The following is a 16,673-nucleotide window of genomic DNA, read 5'->3' as shown; positions in this document are numbered from 1 at the left end:
TTCCTGCTTTTTTTGCCTGCTGAAGAGTTCAGAAGAACCCCAAAATCTGCCTGTTTTTTGGGGGGACGGGGCGGGGAGGTCTGGCTTGGTCCTAAAATGGACCATCCCGGTGGCCTAATTTTTTAAGTGTTTTTAAGTGTTTTGTTTATTGTTTTTAATTAACAGGGCCAAATTTATATATGTATATTTTAACTGTATTTTAATATTTGTATTTGATGTTTTTACTTGGCTGTTCACCGCCCTGAGTCCTCAGGGAGAAGGGCGGTATACAAATTCAAAATAAAATAAAATAAAAAAATAAAATAAAACCACTGTCCCATGCAAAGAGGCCATAGGGTTTTAATTTTATTCCTTTCAATCATCATCATCCTCTTTTAACGACTCCCTAATCCCTTGCCGGGTAGAGTCTGAGCAACCGAATGGAGCTAGCAGAGCTTTTACTGGCCGGATGCCTTTCCTGTTGCCAGAGCGGAGTTTTGTTCCGCAGATAATATTTTCCTTTCCATGTGACCATTAAATTTTATTTTTACATTTTTGGGAATTTTGGGGAGTCAGTTTTGGGGGGGGGGGGGTTCTCCGTGCCCCGAGAATGTCCTGCGGGGCGGGTGTTTAAGAGAGGAGGCCGTGCAAATCCCCGTTAATCAAATGAAATATAAATTATTTATTTATTTATTTTATTTTATTTCTATACCGCCCTTCTCCCGAAGGACTCAGGGTGGTGTACAGCCTAATTAAAAACACAAAGACAGACAGTATTTAAAAATAATTAAAATTATGAAATAATAGGCCTAATTTACGTGTCATCTTTCTGTTTTGTTTTGCTTTTAAAGATCCGGCTTTTATTCGCGCCGAGAAGCCCTGAGATCCGCATCAGCCATGACTCGTGGGGTCCTTCGGATCTTTTTTGTCTCTTTGTGGCTTCTCCAGCTGAGTTGTTCCCCGACGGGTAAGTGTGTAAAATCAAGTGTCGGCAAGTCTCAGGTGTTCCCTTGCTTTTTGCACAATCCATTCCCTTGCAAAATGTGCCCTAAAGCCGGGATTAAAACTCGAAAAGGGTTGTGAAAACTCTCGTTTCCCCGAATGACTGAGATTTTAAGTAATCCGGAAAGAGAGCCTCCATGTTTAGAGGCAGTCTAGCTGTCTTCGATCTAGAGAACGTTCCTGGCTAACGTTCCTGCAGGGAAAACTGTGGGGAAGGTTTCGGAGCCAGGTGGTGGCGAGTTCAAGTCCTGCCCTAGGCATGGAAGCCGGTTGGGTGATTTGGGGGCCAATGACTAGGAGGCTCTGAGTTCTAATCCTGACTTAGGGAGGAGAAAATTGGCTGGGCAACTTTGAGCCGATGATCAGGAGATGGTCCTGATTTAGGCATGAAAGCCAGCTGGGTGACTTTGGCCCAATCACCAGGAGACGGTGAGTTCGAGTTCTGCTTGACATCTTGAGAATGAAGCAGAAAAACGGAAGCCTAAGAAAACGTCTAAGAAACTATTAAAGATTGGTTTCCTTCACATTTTTCAAGCCAATTTTCTTTCTTTCTTTCTTTCTTTGTCTTCTTCCTTCCTTCCTTCCCTTTCCTTCCTTCCTTTTTCCTTCTTTCTTCTTTCTTTCTTTCCTTATTTTCTTTCTCTTTCCTTCCTTCCTTCCTTCTCTTCCTTCCTTTTTCCTTCCTTTTTCCTTCTTTCTTTCCTTCCTTCCTTATTTTCTTTCTCCTTTCTATTTTCTTTCTCCTTTCTATTTCCTTCCTTCCTTCTTCCCCTTCCTTCCATTTTCCTTCTTTCTTCCTTCCTTTCTCCTTTCTTCCTTCCTTCCTTCTCTTCCTTCCTTTCTCCTTCCTTCCTTCTCTTCCTTCCTTTTTCCTTCCTTTTTCCTTCTCTCTTTCCTTCCTTCCTCATTTTCTTTCTCCTTTCTCTTTCCTTCCTTCCTTCTTTCCCTTCTTTTTTCCTTCTTTCTTCTATCTTTTCTTCCTTCTTTTCTTCCTCTTTCCTTCCTTCCTTCTCTTCCTTCCTTTCTCCTTCCTTTCTCCTTCCTTTTTCCTTCTCTCTTTCCTTCCTTCCTTATTTTCTTTCTCCTTTCTCCTTTCTCCTTCCTTCCTTCCTTCCTTCCTTCCTTCCTTCCTTCCTTCCTTCCTTCCTTCCTTTCTTTTTTCCCAGGTGGGCGGCCATGCTCTCCCAGAAATTTTGGGCACGGTTCCTTGGTCTGTGAATGCGGGGCTGATTATTGTGACACTTTGGAGCCGGTCACTCTCCCAGATTTGGGGTCTTTTGTGAAGTACGAAAGCAATAAAGCCGGACGTCGCGTGGAGCGCAGTGAGGGTCTCCTATTGGATAAACCTTCGGAGAACGGTGAGTCCAGATTAGACCCACAAATATGCTTTTTACCCCAAGGAATCCTGGACAATGTGAAATGTAGTAGGCCTTCCCTTCCTTCTATCCTCATAAGAACCCTGCGAGGTTGGCCTGGATGACACAAGGCCCAGTTCTCGACTGAGAGCCAATTTGGTCTAGTGGTTAAGGCATCAGGCTTGAAACCAGGAGACGGTGAGTTCTAGTCCCACCTTAGATATGAAAGCCAGCTGGGTAATTTTAAGCCAATCACCAGGAGATGGTGAGTTCTAGTCCCACTTAAGCCATGAAAGCCGGCTGGGTGACTTTGGGCCAATCACCAGGAGACGGTGAGTTCTAGTCCTGCCTTAGGCATGAAAGTCGACTGGGTGACTTTGGGCCAATCACCAGGAGACGGTGAGTTCTAGTCCTGCCTTAGGCATGAAAGCCAGTTGGGTAACTTTGGGCCAATCACCAGGAGACGGTGAGTTCTAGTCCCACTTTAGTCATGAGTTGGGTAACTTTGGGCCAATCACCAGGAGACAGGGAGTTCTAGTTCTGCCTTAGGCAGGAAATCCAGCTGGATGACTTTGGGCCAATTTTGAGGAAGTTTGGAAAACTTTTCATACCAAAGAAATTTCATACGTATTTCCTTATATAGAGAATCCCAGCCATCAGTTTATTAATTTATTAATGTTTATTAATCTATTAATGTTTATTCATTGATTAATGTTTATTCATTGATTAATGTTTAATGATTTATATTTATAAATATATATATTTTATATGTTTATATGTTGTGTTTTTACTGTGGCTGTTCACCGCCCTGAGTCCTGTTGGAGAAGGGCGGTATAGAAATTAAATAAATAAATAAATAATATTATAATTTATTAATATTGAACTTAAATGCTATCCATCTCGCTATTCAAATCGGTTCTTAACCACCTCCACAAAATGCTAGACCTGTTTAGCCTTTTTAATCTGGTTTGAATCTGGAGTGGAGGACGGGCGCGTTGGTGCCAACCCAGAAGCCACAATCAATTCGCTAAACACGTCAAGCCTGTTATGCAAATGTCATTTTAAAAAAACAAAAACAAAAACCCAGAAGAACAATTTAACAACCAGATGGGCGTGCAAGGGAATATATAAGCACCGCCCTGTATAAAACTGGGTGTTTTCTTTTTTTAATTCCTCCCTCTCTTTTCTTCCTTTAACAGAGAAATATAGCAAAAAAAAACCCCACAAACAAACCAACATTTAATGCTACATGTAATAACGGCGGCTAGAATTGTATAATAATAATAAGTTTATTGTCATTGTACGTGTATACACAGTATACCCATACAACGAAATTCACTTAACACCCAAAGAATACACAACACATATAACAATCCCCAAACACAACCCCACCCACCACAAATTCCCCACCCCTAAACCCCCCCCAAACATCCACACAACAGACCAAGTAATCCTGTCCCAACAGCTCATTGATGGCGGCCCTTTAGTTCATGGTTGAGTGCAATTATAGCTCTGGGATAAAAAACGATTCAGAAAACGTGCGGTCCGAGTTTTCATTGTTCTGTCTCTTCTGCCGGAAGGCAACAGTCCAAAAAAGATTGTACGCAGGATGGGAAGAGTCTCTGACAATGTTATGCAACTTCCTCAAACAGCGAGGATTCGAAGATGTCGTCCAGGGCTGGTAACTGGAGCCCGATGATATTCTGGGCAGTTTTAATGATTCTCCGTAGAGTTTTTTCTGTCCGCTGCAGAGCTGCTCCCATACCATGCAAGAATGCCGTATATCGGGACACTCCCAATGGTGCTGCGATAGTAGGACAGAAGTAGATGCCGAGAGAGATTTATATGCTCAAAATTGGAAAAAATGGAAATATACCCTCTGAGAAAATGGTAATAAATATTAGAATGCGCTGAGATGGATAGGTTGACAATGGAAATCAAAGACAAAGAAGAAACAGAATATTATTTAACTTGGGGTATATGGTATAACTAGCTTGAGAGTAGATGCCAAGGGAAGAAAATTAACAATGAAAGACGATGAATGAAATAGAAATCAGAACGAAGTATAAGTATCAAGAAAGAAAGAGGAGCCTGAGTGGTGTAGGAGGCTAATGCCTCCTAAGGCAGCATTTAACATCCAGCTGCCTGCAATTACTGCTAGTTCGAATCTCACCAGGCTCAAGGTTGACTCAGCCTTCCATCCTTTCTAAGGTGGGTAAATTGAGGACCCAGTTTGTGGGGGCAATAAGCTGACTTTGTATAAAAATATACAAAAGTATGGAGGCTATTGCTTAACGCATTGTAAGCCGCCCTGAGTCTCCGGAGAAGGGTGGCATATAAATCAAATTAAAAAAAAATGAATACTTATTATGTATAATAAGTATTATATATAATATATGTTATATAATATTAGATCACAGTAGCTCAGCCAATGTCATTGTGCATATATTGTGCACTGACAATAAAGATTTGAATTGAGTGGGTAAGATGTTACCAAAAAAATGTAAAATCTAAAAAATATTTAGAATGATAAATATATAATGTAAATACAATTGTATTTATAAATGTAAAAAAAACACACACACAAAAAAAACTGTGGACACAAGCCGGTATGCAGATGTTTGCAAAGTGAAAACTGCACTGTAAAACGAAGAAAAACAAACAGAGAAACTGTTTAATAAAAACATTTATTTAATGGGGGGAAAAAAGAGAGAGAGCTGCCAATGTCATTTAAAAAAAAACAACAACGGAAGAACAATTTAACAAGTTGGGCCTACAAGAGAATGTGTAATGTGTGTATATGTCCTCTATAAAACTGGGTGTTTTTTAAAAAAAATTCCTCCCTCTCTTTCCTTTCTTTGACTAGATAATCTGGTTTTGAAGCTGAAGACATCCCAGAAGTATCAAAAGATCAAGGGTTTTGGGGGAGCCCTCACCGATTCGGCTGCTATTAATATCCTGAATTTGTCTCCCAAGAGTCAGAGAAACCTGCTCAAATCTTATTTCTCCAGCGAAGGTCAGTTTTATTCACTCGCTTACTTATATATTTATTAATTAAATATGTGGGCCGCCTGACTTACCGTAGGGAAAACATCAAACAGAATAGCTGGGGATTTTTTTTAAAAAAAAATTTAGTTATGCATTCACACCTTGGATTCAGCAGTTCCTTGCATAATCCCAGTTTAAATAATGTTATTTAAGCATTTCGTGTGGGCAGGGAAGCGCCCAAAGGGAGTTTCTTGGTGTGGCTGACAATTCCCAGGAGGTCGTCCCTATTCATCCAGACAGCGTCGAGACACAAAGTCTACAGCTAAGTCCTCAACTTATGACTGCAATTGGTATCTCTTGCCAAGCATATTAGGTGAATTTATAACGTTTTATGTTGGGACTTATATCTAACATGCTTTTTTCAGTGCTGTGGTAATGTGGTTTTTTTTTATTTTTATTTTTTAATTTTCCACTTTTAAAAAAATATAAACATTTCGTCTCTCCTTAAGCAGTGTGTCATCTGGGTACAAATATTTCTGTGCAACGGTCCTTCCGCAAATTATATACATTGAACGATTGATTATACCTTGTGTAACTCTTCATTTCCTTCATAACGTATCTTCTCATAATAACATTACACCTGGTTATTCTCATCATACTCACGTTATCAATTGCCATTTTAGTCTTATCTCTGTCTTAATGTATTTTCTAGTCTTCTTCTTGTCTGCTTCCTTTATTTCCAATTTCCTTTTTTATTCGCTGACCATTGGTAAAATGCTTCCCATATCATATAACAATCCGTTTGTTCTTTCTCTTTAATTGCTAGTGTTAATCTATTCATTCATTCATTCATTCATTTATTTATTCGTTCAATTTATATGCCGCCCTTCTCCGGAGACTCAGGGCAGCTTACAATGCATTAAGCAATAGCCTTCATACTTTTGTATATACCTACTTAGTAGGGCTTTTTAGAATAGAATAGAATAGAATAGAATAGAATAGAATAGAATAGAATAGAATAGAATAGAATAGAATAGAATTAAGAATGAATAGAATAGTATAGAATAGAATAGAATTAAGAATGAATAGAATAGAATTAAGAATGAATAGAAGAGAGAATTAAGAATAGAAGAGAAGAGAATTAAGAATAAATAGAATAGAATTAAGAATGAATAGAATAGAATAGAATAGAATAGAATAGAATAGAATAGAATAGAGAATGAATAGAATACTATAGAATAGAATAAAGAATGAAGAATGAATAGAATAGAATGAAGAATGAATAGAATAGAATAGAATAATGAATTGAATACTATAGAATAAAGAATGAAGAATGAATAGAATAGAATAGAATGAAGAATGAATAGAATAGAATAGAATAGAATAGAATAGAATAGAATAGAATAGAATAGAATAGAATGAAGAATGAATAGAATAGAATGAAGAATGAATAGAATAGTATAGAATAGAATAGAATGAAGAATGAAGAATGAATAGAATAGAATAGAATAGAATAGAATGAAGAATGAATAGAATTAAGAATGAAAAGAATAGTATAGAATAGAATAGAATGAAGAATGAATAGAAGAGAGAATTAAGAATAGAAGAGAAGAGAATTAAGAATAAATAGAATAGAATTAAGAATGAATAGAATAGAATAGAATAGAGAATGAATAGAATACTATAGAATAGAATAAAGAATGAAGAATGAATAGAATAGAATGAAGAATGAATAGAATAGAATAGAATAATGAATTGAATACTATAGAATAAAGAATGAAGAATGAATAGAATAGAATAGAATAGAATAGAATAGAATAGAATAGAATAGAATGAAGAATGAATAGAATAGAATAGAATAGAATAGAATAGAATAGAATAGAATAGAATAGAATAGAATGAAGAATGAATAGAATAGAATGAAGAATGAATAGAATAGTATAGAATAGAATAGAATAGAATGAAGAATGAAGAATGAATAGAATAGAATAGAATAGAATGAAGAATGAATAGAATAGAATTAAGAATGAAAAGAATAGTATAGAATAGAATAGAATTAAGAATGAATAGAATAGAATTAAGAATGAATAGAAGAGAGAATTAAGAATAGAAGAGAAAATTAAGAATAAATAGAATAGAATTAAGAATGAATAGAATAGAATAGAATAGAATAGAATAGAATAGAATAGAGAATGAATAGAATAGAATAGAATAGAATAGAATAGAATAGAATAGAGAATGAATAGAATACTATAGAATAGAATAAAGAATGAAGAATGAATAGAATAGAATGAAGAATGAATAGAATAGAATAGAATAGAATAGAATAGAATAGAATAGAATTCAATTCAATTCAATTCAATTCAATTCTTTATTGACCAAGTGTGATGGGTCAGACAAGGAATTTGTCTTTGGTGCATACGCTCTCGGTGCACATAAAAGAAAAGATACATTCGTCAAGAATCATAAGGTTCAACACTTAATGATAGTCGTAGGGTGCAAATAAGCAATCAGGAAACAATATCAATGTAACTCGTAAGGATACAAGGAACAAAATTACAGTCATACAATCATAAGCGGAAGGAGATGGGTGGTGGGAACGATGAGGAGATTAATAGCAGTGCCGACTTAGTAAATAGTTTGACAGTGTTGAGGGAATTATTTGTTTAGCAGAGTGATGGCAGGGCTACCTGTAGGAAGTTGCTGGCCATGGTGCTGAACTCAAGCCAAGACCCTGTAGAGGGATTGTCCACGGTGCTGAAATCAATCAATCAAGAATAGAGCAGGAAGGGACCTTGGAGGTCTTCTAGTCCACAATCACACACCCGCTGAAGCAGGAGATCCTATACCATTTCAGACAAATGACTGTCCAGTCTCTTCTTAAAAACTCCCGGTGATGAAGCACCCACAACTTCTGGTGGCCAGCTGTGCCAATGATTCATTTTCCTCACTGTTAGGAAGTTTCTCTTTCATTCCAACTTGCTTCTCTCCTTGTTTTAGTTTCCATCCATTAAGTTTCTTGTCTTCAGATGCTTTGGAGAATAGGTTGACATCCCCCCCGCTTCTTTGGGGCAGCCCCTCAAATACTGGAATATTGATATCACATCCCCCACTAGTCCTTCTTTTCTCTAGAGTAGCCAAACCCAAATCCTGCAACCGTTCTTCGTATGTTTTACTCTCCAGGCCTTTAATCCTCTTAGTTGCTCTTCTCTGCACTTTTTCCCAAAGTCTCAACCATCTTTTCTGTAACGGGGTGACCAAAACTGGATGCAATTATTCCAGGGGTGGCCTTACTACAGGATTTATAAAGCGGTACTAATACTTCACGTGCTTTTGATTCTGTGCCTCTGTTTATAAAACCGAGAGTTGTATTAGCTTTTTTTTTTGGCTGCTGCTGCACACATCTGGCTCGTGTTTAAGGGATTGTCCACTAGGACCCCAAGTTCCCTCTCATAGTGACTATTTTTGAGCCAGTTTTCACCTAATCTGTTCTGGCACCTTTGGCTTTTCCTGCCCAAGTGTAAAACCCTTGCTTTTCTCCACCTTAAATTTCATTTTGTTGAGTAGGGCCCATTGTTTGAGTCTGTCAAGATCTTTTTGGATCTTGAGCTTGTCATCTGGGGTGTTGGCTATTCCTGCCAGCTTAGTTTCATCTGCAAATCTGATGAGTTCCCCTTCGATTCCCTCCTCTAAGTCATTTATGGAGATATTCAAGAGTAAGGTAAAGGGAAAGTTTCCCTTTGCACATACGTGCTAGTCGTTCCCGACTCTAGGGGGCGGTGCTCATCTCCGTTTCAAAGCCGAAGAGCCAGCGCTGTCCGAAGACGTCTCCGTGGTCATGTGGCCGGCATGACTCAATGCCAAAGGCACACGGAACGCTGTTCCCTTCCCATCAAAGCGGGTCCCTATTTTTTCTACTCGCATTTTTTTACGTACTTTCGAACTGCGAGGTTGGCAGAAGCTGGGACAAGTCACGGGAACTCACTCCATTACGCAGCATTTGGGATTCGAACCACTGAACTGCCGACCTTTCGATCGACAAGCTTAGCATCTTAGCCATTGAGTCACCACCTCCCTTATTGAAGAGTAGGGGGGCGCTAAGATGGAAACTTGTGGTCCCCCACTCCTTGTTTTCCTCCATGTAGTCTGTTCTTGTACCTTTGGTATTTTCTTGCCTAGGTATAAAACTTTTGTCCACGTTAATGAATGAATCCTTCCCTCGTATTCCCTCATCTGCTGCATAGACTGCAGATCCCATCCTCCCCGCTGGGGTCTAGCTTGGCTGAAGAGGGGGAAATTCAGCCGTTCGGGGGAGCTAACAAACCCCATCTGCAAATCTGTTGTGTTTTTGAACGCAGGCATCGAGTATACCTTGATCCGTGTGCCCATGGCGAGCTGCGACTTCTCCGTGAGGCTGTACACTTACGCCGACGTGGAAAACGATTTCGACCTGAAGAACTTCAGCCTGACGGACGAAGATACCAAAATGAAGGTGGGCTGTTAGTTACTAGTTGTTAGTTGTTACTAGTTACTAGTTGATCCAGTCCCAGATTAGTAACAGCACTGTACAGGGTTGCACGCATGGGTTCAGTTGTACGTTCATTTTAGGGTCCAATTAATAAGAGGTAGATCGAGGTCACCAAGAAAGATAAGAGGGTGTAGGCAGGAGGCTGCCCACGTTAGTAGTGAAGTTAGCTTGTTCACATGTTCGAGGACGTAATCAGGGGCTCTGTAACATAGTTTGTTTGTTTGTTTTGTTTTATTAGATTTATATACCGCCCTACTCCCAAAGGACTCAGGGCGGTGAACAGGGACAAAGTAAAATCCGATCAGCAGAATTTTAAGAATATTGAGCCCCTAAGTCTCAATATTAGAGTTTTGTTCAGCAGATAATATTCTCATTGTGCCCAGACAGAGAGAAATATCTGCCTCTACCTAGGATCAAACTCACAGCCTCCTGATTGTGAGGCGAAGGCTCCACCCTCTAGGCCACCGCACCACTCAATAAAATGGCTTGATTTAAAATTACATTTCGCTATCGCCGCTACAATCTACCCCAACCAGTCCCACGTAGGCGGATCTCAACCGAACCATTTTGCTTAAGTGCTGTGTTGTGTTAAGTGTTACTTTCAGTTTAATGCACAGGTAAAACAATGCTGTCTTATCTATTTATTTATTTCTGTTTATTTGTTTGTCAAATATGTACAAGATAGCAGGTATGAATATGATCGTGGACACGAACGAAGGAAACGAGTACAAATAAATGGGGAGAGTAGGACAGGGATGGAAGGCACACCCCTCTTAGGTGCCCCCTTTATACACGCCCCTCTTAGGAATGGGGTGAGGTCCTAATAAGTAGAGTTCTGGTTTAGATTCCATTTTTAATTTGGTAATTTCCTCCAGCCAATTTTTAATTTTACGCCAACATTTTTTAATCTTGGGGCACATCCACCACATATGGTAGTATGTGCCTAATTTGTAACCACCTCTGTTGCCGAAGTCATATTTTCTGCAATCGAGTTTGGAGCGGTTTACCTTGAGTTTGTACCGATTGTTTGCCCGTGTATTATCGAGGCAAACAATTGCCTCGATAATACACGATGCCAAATTATTGAAGCTGAAGAAGTCGTTGACAGGTAGGACGTCGTAGCAGACAATTTTGTGTACTACGCTTAGGTCAGACTGTAGGCGGTCTTGCCGCACATTAGATCTTAAATCACAATATCTTCCCGCACATTAGATCCCAATCTTACAACAAGCCCAAGCAGTCGCTTCCAGACCCTTGTTGCTCTACGCCAGTCCCTGGACATCGCCCGTATGGATGAAAACGAACGGTGCCATGACTGGCCGGGGGACTCTCAAGGGCCAACCGGGCGACAGATATCACAAGACCTGGGCAAACTATTTTATCAGGTAAGGCATGTGTGAGTTTGAGGGCTGAAACACGACACCTTGGAGGAATATTGATCAGAATAGAGCTGGAAGGGACCTTGGAGGTCTTCTAGTCTAACCCCCTTGGTCAGGAAGGAAGGAAAGAAGGGAGGGAGGAGGAAGGAAGGAAGATGGAAGAAAAGGAGGGAGGGAGGGAGGAGAAAGAGGGAGGGAGAGAGGAAGGAAGGGAGATGGAAGAAAAGGAGGGAGGGGGAGAAAGAGAGGGAGGAGAAAGAGGGAGGGAGAGAAGGAAGGAAGGAAGGAAAAGAGGGAGGAAGGAAAAGAGGGAGGGAGGAAGGAAAATAGAAGAGGGAGAGAGGGAGAGAAGGAAGGAAGGAAGATGGAAGAGAGGGAGGGAGGGAGGAGAAAGAGGGAGGAAGGGAGGGAGGAAGGAAAGAAGGGAGGGAGGAGGAAGGAAGATGGAAGAGAGGGAGGGAGGAGAAAGAGGGAGGAAGAGAGGAAGGGAGGGAGGGAGGGAGAAAGAGAGGGAGGAGAAAGAGGGAGGGAGAGAAGGAAGGAAGGAAGGAAGGAAAAGAGGGAGGAAGGAAAAGAGGAGGAAGGAAGGAAAATAGAAGTGGGAGGGAGGGAGAGAGAGAAGGAAGGAAGGAAGATGGAAGAGAGGGAGGGAGGGAGGAGAAAGAGGGAGGAAGGAAGGAAGGAAGGAAAGAAGAGAGGGAGGAGGAAGGAAGGAAGATGGAAGAGAGGGAGGGAGGGAGGAGAAAGAGGGAGGAAGAGAGGAAAGAAGGAAGAAAGGGAGGGAGGGAGGAGGAAGAGAGGGAGGAGAAAGAGGGAGGGAGGGGGAGGGAGGAAGGAAGGAAGGGAGGAAAAGAGGGAGGGAAGAAATAAGGAAGGAAAATAGAGGAGGGAGGGAGAGATGGGAGACAAGCAGAGGAAGGAAAGAAGAGGAAAAGAAGGGAAGGGAAATATTTCAAATTCAAGGTCTGGTAACAAGAAGGAAGGAAGGGAGAAGGGATGGATGGAAGGAGCAGGAGACTGTATCCCATTCCAGACAAAATGGCTCTCCAGTCTCTTCTTAAAAACCTCCAGGGATGGAGCACCCAGAACTTCTGGTGGCAAGTAGTTCCACTGATTAATTCTCCTCACTGTCAGGAAGTTTCTCCTTAATTCCAGGCTGCTTCTCTCCTTGATTGGTTTCCATCCGTTGCTTCTTCTCCTGCCTTCAGCGGCTTTGGAGAATAATTTGACCCCCCTCTTCTTTGGGGCTGCCCCCTTAAGGGTAACTTAAATCATTTCAACCCCCTTTTCTCTTCCTCAAATACAGATTCCTGGACGAATACGCCAAGTATAATCTGACTTTCTGGGCAATAACGGCTGGCAACGAGCCGACAGCCGGAGACATTATTTTCTACCCTTTCCAATGTCTTGGATTTTCACCCGAACACCAGCGAGATTTCATCGCTGAAGATCTGGGGCCAGCTTTAGCCAACAGCAGCTACAAAGGCATCGAGCTGATCATTTTGGACGACCAGAGAGTGATGCTGCCTTACTGGGCCGAAGTGGTAAGTTGGCCGCCGCCACCACGGGCTGAATTTAAGATGAGCCTTTTCTAAAAGGGGGGAAAAAAAATTGCATTTGTAGTTTTCGGCAACCCGAACGTTTCATATATAAACAGTCCTTGGGTTACGAATGTTAAGGGAGCACGGATTTGCGATCGTAAGTTGGGGTGCTCATTACGTAGGTTAGCAATATGCCTGATGTTATACCAAGGACCCACAGTCGTCCTCCTCCTCCTCCTCCTCCTCCTCCTCCTCCTCCTCCTCCTCCTCCTCTTCCTCCTTGCAAACTCTTCTCCCTTCCAGCACTGATGAAGTTACCTAGTTGGGTCCTGAAACGTTTGCAAGAAAGCCACCAACTTCAGAGAGTATCAGGGACTCCACAGTCATTGTCTTCTTCTTCTTTCTTTCTTCCTTCTTTCTTCTTTCTCCTTCTCCTCCTCCTCCTCCTCTCCGCAAACCCTTCTCCCTTCCAGCACTGATGAGGTTACCTAATTGGGTCATGAAACGTCTGCGAGAAAGCCACCAAGCTCGGAGAGCACCAAGTTCCCCACTGTTGTTCTTGTTGCGTTTGTTGTCGTCATCATCGTCCTCCTCCTCCTCCCCTCCTCCTCTTCCATTCTAGCAATGATAATGTTACATAGTATGGTCATTAAATGTCTGCAAGGAAACCACCCAGCCCAGAGAGCACTGAGGACCCCACCGTCGTCCTCCTCCTCCTCCTCCTCCTCCTCCTCCTCCTCCTCCTCCTCCTCCTCCTCCTCCATTTTAGCCCTGATAATGTTACCTAGTTGGGTCACAAAACGTCTGCTAGAGAGCACTCACAGAAAAATCTTCCAACCGTAGCTTCCTAACTTCCTTTCCCATAATCATTCTCAGAAATTCTGGAATTCCTTGCTAGTCAACCTAAGGAGCTGCCAACCGTCTACCTATCCCGCACGACGCCAGAAAAAAATAACCCTGGCGTTTTGGTTATTTCTCCAGGTTCTCAAAGACCCCAAGGCTACCCAATACATCAACGGGATCGGAATCCACTGGTACCTGGACTTCTTGGCCCCCATCGACATGACGTTGTCCATCACCCATCACCTCTTCCCCAACTATTATCTCATCTCCACCGAGGCCTCGACGGGCTCCTATTTTTGGGAGCCCCGGGTGGTGTTGGGCGGCTGGGATCGCGGCAGCAAGTACAGCCACAGCATCCTGACGGTACGGCGGGGACCATCGTCGGAGTGTGGGTTGGCTGGGATAAGAGGAGGGCAAAGAGACGATGCCGTTTCGACATTCCTCCGCAGAATCTCAACAATTACGTCACCGGGTGGACGGACTGGAATCTGGTTTTGGACATGGAAGGGGGACCCAACTGGAGCAAGAATTACGTGGACAGTCCGGTGATTGTAGATAAGGAAAAGGACGTCTTTTACAAACAGCCCATGTTCTACCATATGGCTCATTTCAGGTGAGCTCAGATTCCACCGCTATATTTTCTATTTCTATATTTCTATTTGTGTATTTATGTTCTTCTCTATACTCTCTCTATATTCTCTCTATTTCTATCCTTCTCTATTTCTCTATTTCTATTTTTTGTTTTTTACATTTCTATACTGTACTTCTATTGGTATATTTCTATACATTCTATATTTCTATATTTAATTCTCTATTTCTGTATTTCTATTTCTCTCTATTTCTATACTTCTAGATGCTCTCTATATGCCCTCTATTTCTTTACTTCTATTTTTTTTTTACATTTCTAATTCTATACTTCTATTGGTATATTTCTATACTTCTATTCCTCTATTTCTTCTCTTATTTCTGTATTTCTATTTTTCTATTCTTCCATTTGTATATTTCTATACTTCTATATACTCTCTATATACCCTCTACTTCTATTTTTTTTACATTTCTATACTTCTATATGCTTCTATTTCTCTATTTCTTCTCTATTTCTCTATTTCTATTTCTCTCTATTTCTGTACGTCATTTGTATATTTCTATATATACTCTCTATATGCCCTCTATTTCTCTACTTCTCTATTTCTATTTCTTTTACATTTCTATACTTCTATTGGTATATTTCTCTACTTCTATATACTCTCCATATACCCTGTATTTCTCTACTTCTATTTTTTTTACATTTCTATACTTCTATATGCTTCTATTTCTCTATTTCTTCTCTATTTCTGTATTTCTATTTCTCTCTATTTATTTATTTTATTATTAAATTTCTATATTTATTTATTTATTTTATTAAATTTCTATTTCTGTACATTTGTATATTTCTATATATACTCTCTATATGCCCTCTATTTCTCTATTTCTTTACTTCTCTATTTCTATTTCTTTTACATTTCTATACTTCTATTGGTATATTTCCATACGTCTAGATGCTTCTATTTCTCCTTTTCTTCTCTATTTCTGTATTTCCATTTCTCTATATTTCTATACTTCCAATTGTATATTTCTATACTTCTATATACTCTCCATATACTCTCGATTTCTTTACTTCTCTATTTCTGTATTTCTGTTTGTCTATATTTGTATGCTTCTATATTTCTATATGATTTTGGGGGGCAATGCCCACTTCTTGTGCCTCTTTTCTCCACGTAGCAAATTCCTCCCGGAGGGGACTCAACGGATCGAAATCCAGAAAAGCAGCTCCTGTAGTTTGGAATTCTCTGCTTTCCTCCGTCCAGACGGCTCGGCAGCTGTCGTGGTCTTGAACAGGTGAGCGGCAGGTAACGGTGCCATCACTGCAAACGGACGCTCGTGGTGGAAACTGTACCCTCAAAACTGGAGGCTCCTTGTCGTTTTGCCTTTAAATTCCTGATTAGGTCCTCCAAAACCTTCCTCGTCATTCTGTTATTATTCTGTTATTCTGCTTGAGCAGAGAGTTTGACTGGAAGATCTCCAACACATGTTTATTTATTTTATTTATTTATTTAATTTTTATACCGGATGTCAGCGTCCCAGCACTGACATATATAAAGAGAGGAGAAGCTTGAACTTTCGCTTACTTAATTCCTTTGAAGATTCTGTCTCCTCGTAGATGGGAGGAGGGGGGAGACATTCCTGTGATCTGACGGAGAAGGGATGAGGAAAGTGGCTTGGAAGATAGCCAATGAGAAGCAGAGAATTGGGGATCGGAAAGGGAAGGATTGGGGGGGGGGGGGTAAAGGTCAGTACTGACCGCGAAAGAGCCAGGATCAGATCGCTATGCTCAATAAAGAGAAAATTTCCTCCAAGATCGGCAGTGTGGAAATTCATTTATTTTGAGATAGCATCGAAACCTGACCGACAGTTAGTTCACCCGAAGGACTCAGGGCGGTGAACAGTTAAAATAATATACATGTAAAATGTGAATATAAGATGATTACGCCAATTTGGTTCATCGGTTAAGAATCTTCAGCCTAAAGATTTAGAACAATTAGAAGAGATTTACGCCAGCCGGCACGACGGGTTTATAGAGACTTCTGTTCTTTCTCACGGTGATCTTGCCCCTTCCTTTTCAGATCCCCCAAGGATATCCCTTTCGGGATCTCAGATCCCGGGGTGGGCTACATCGAGACCATCGCTACGGCTGACTCCATCCAGACGTACCTCTGGCAACGTCCTACAGAAGAATGAGGAGCCTAAGAGTTTGGGGAGTGGGGGCTCAACGAAACCCCCCGCCCCCCCCCAGCCAGAAGCCATTGGAATCAAACCCTTTCTTTGCAGGAGGAAAAAAAAAATAAGGGGAGTGGGAGCGACAGAATCCTGGGGAAGGGTCTGTTTGACTAAACCCTGCATTAACCGGAGATTGCCGTGTAGTCTGACGTAGTCTTATGATCTGCTGAATTAAGATTCAACCTGCTTCTCCTTCGTTACCTTCCCACATCTCTTCGTTTTTTTCGGAATAAATCTTGTT

General features: G+C 41.0%; 1 protein-coding gene across 1 annotated transcript; it reads left to right on the top strand.

The window, feature by feature from the left end:
* Nucleotides 1–876: 876 nt before the first annotated feature.
* LOC139321720 (lysosomal acid glucosylceramidase-like) lies at nt 877–16,393 on the top strand. Its single transcript, XM_070950553.1, has 10 exons — nt 877–946; nt 2,148–2,339; nt 5,203–5,352; nt 9,683–9,816; nt 11,065–11,237; nt 12,538–12,775; nt 13,754–13,978; nt 14,065–14,228; nt 15,377–15,493; nt 16,279–16,393. Exons 1-10 carry the CDS (start codon nt 877–879, stop codon nt 16,391–16,393), a joined length of 1,578 nt encoding a protein of 525 aa, XP_070806654.1.
* Nucleotides 16,394–16,673: the final 280 nt, after the last annotated feature.

This window comes from Pituophis catenifer, unplaced genomic scaffold (genome assembly GCF_029215685.1).
Source record: "Pituophis catenifer annectens isolate HBS135680 unplaced genomic scaffold, rPitCat1.0.hap2 SCAF_10, whole genome shotgun sequence".
In the NCBI taxonomy this organism is placed as follows: domain Eukaryota; kingdom Metazoa; phylum Chordata; class Lepidosauria; order Squamata; family Colubridae; genus Pituophis; species Pituophis catenifer.
This window is presented reverse-complemented; position numbering and strand designations above follow the sequence as displayed.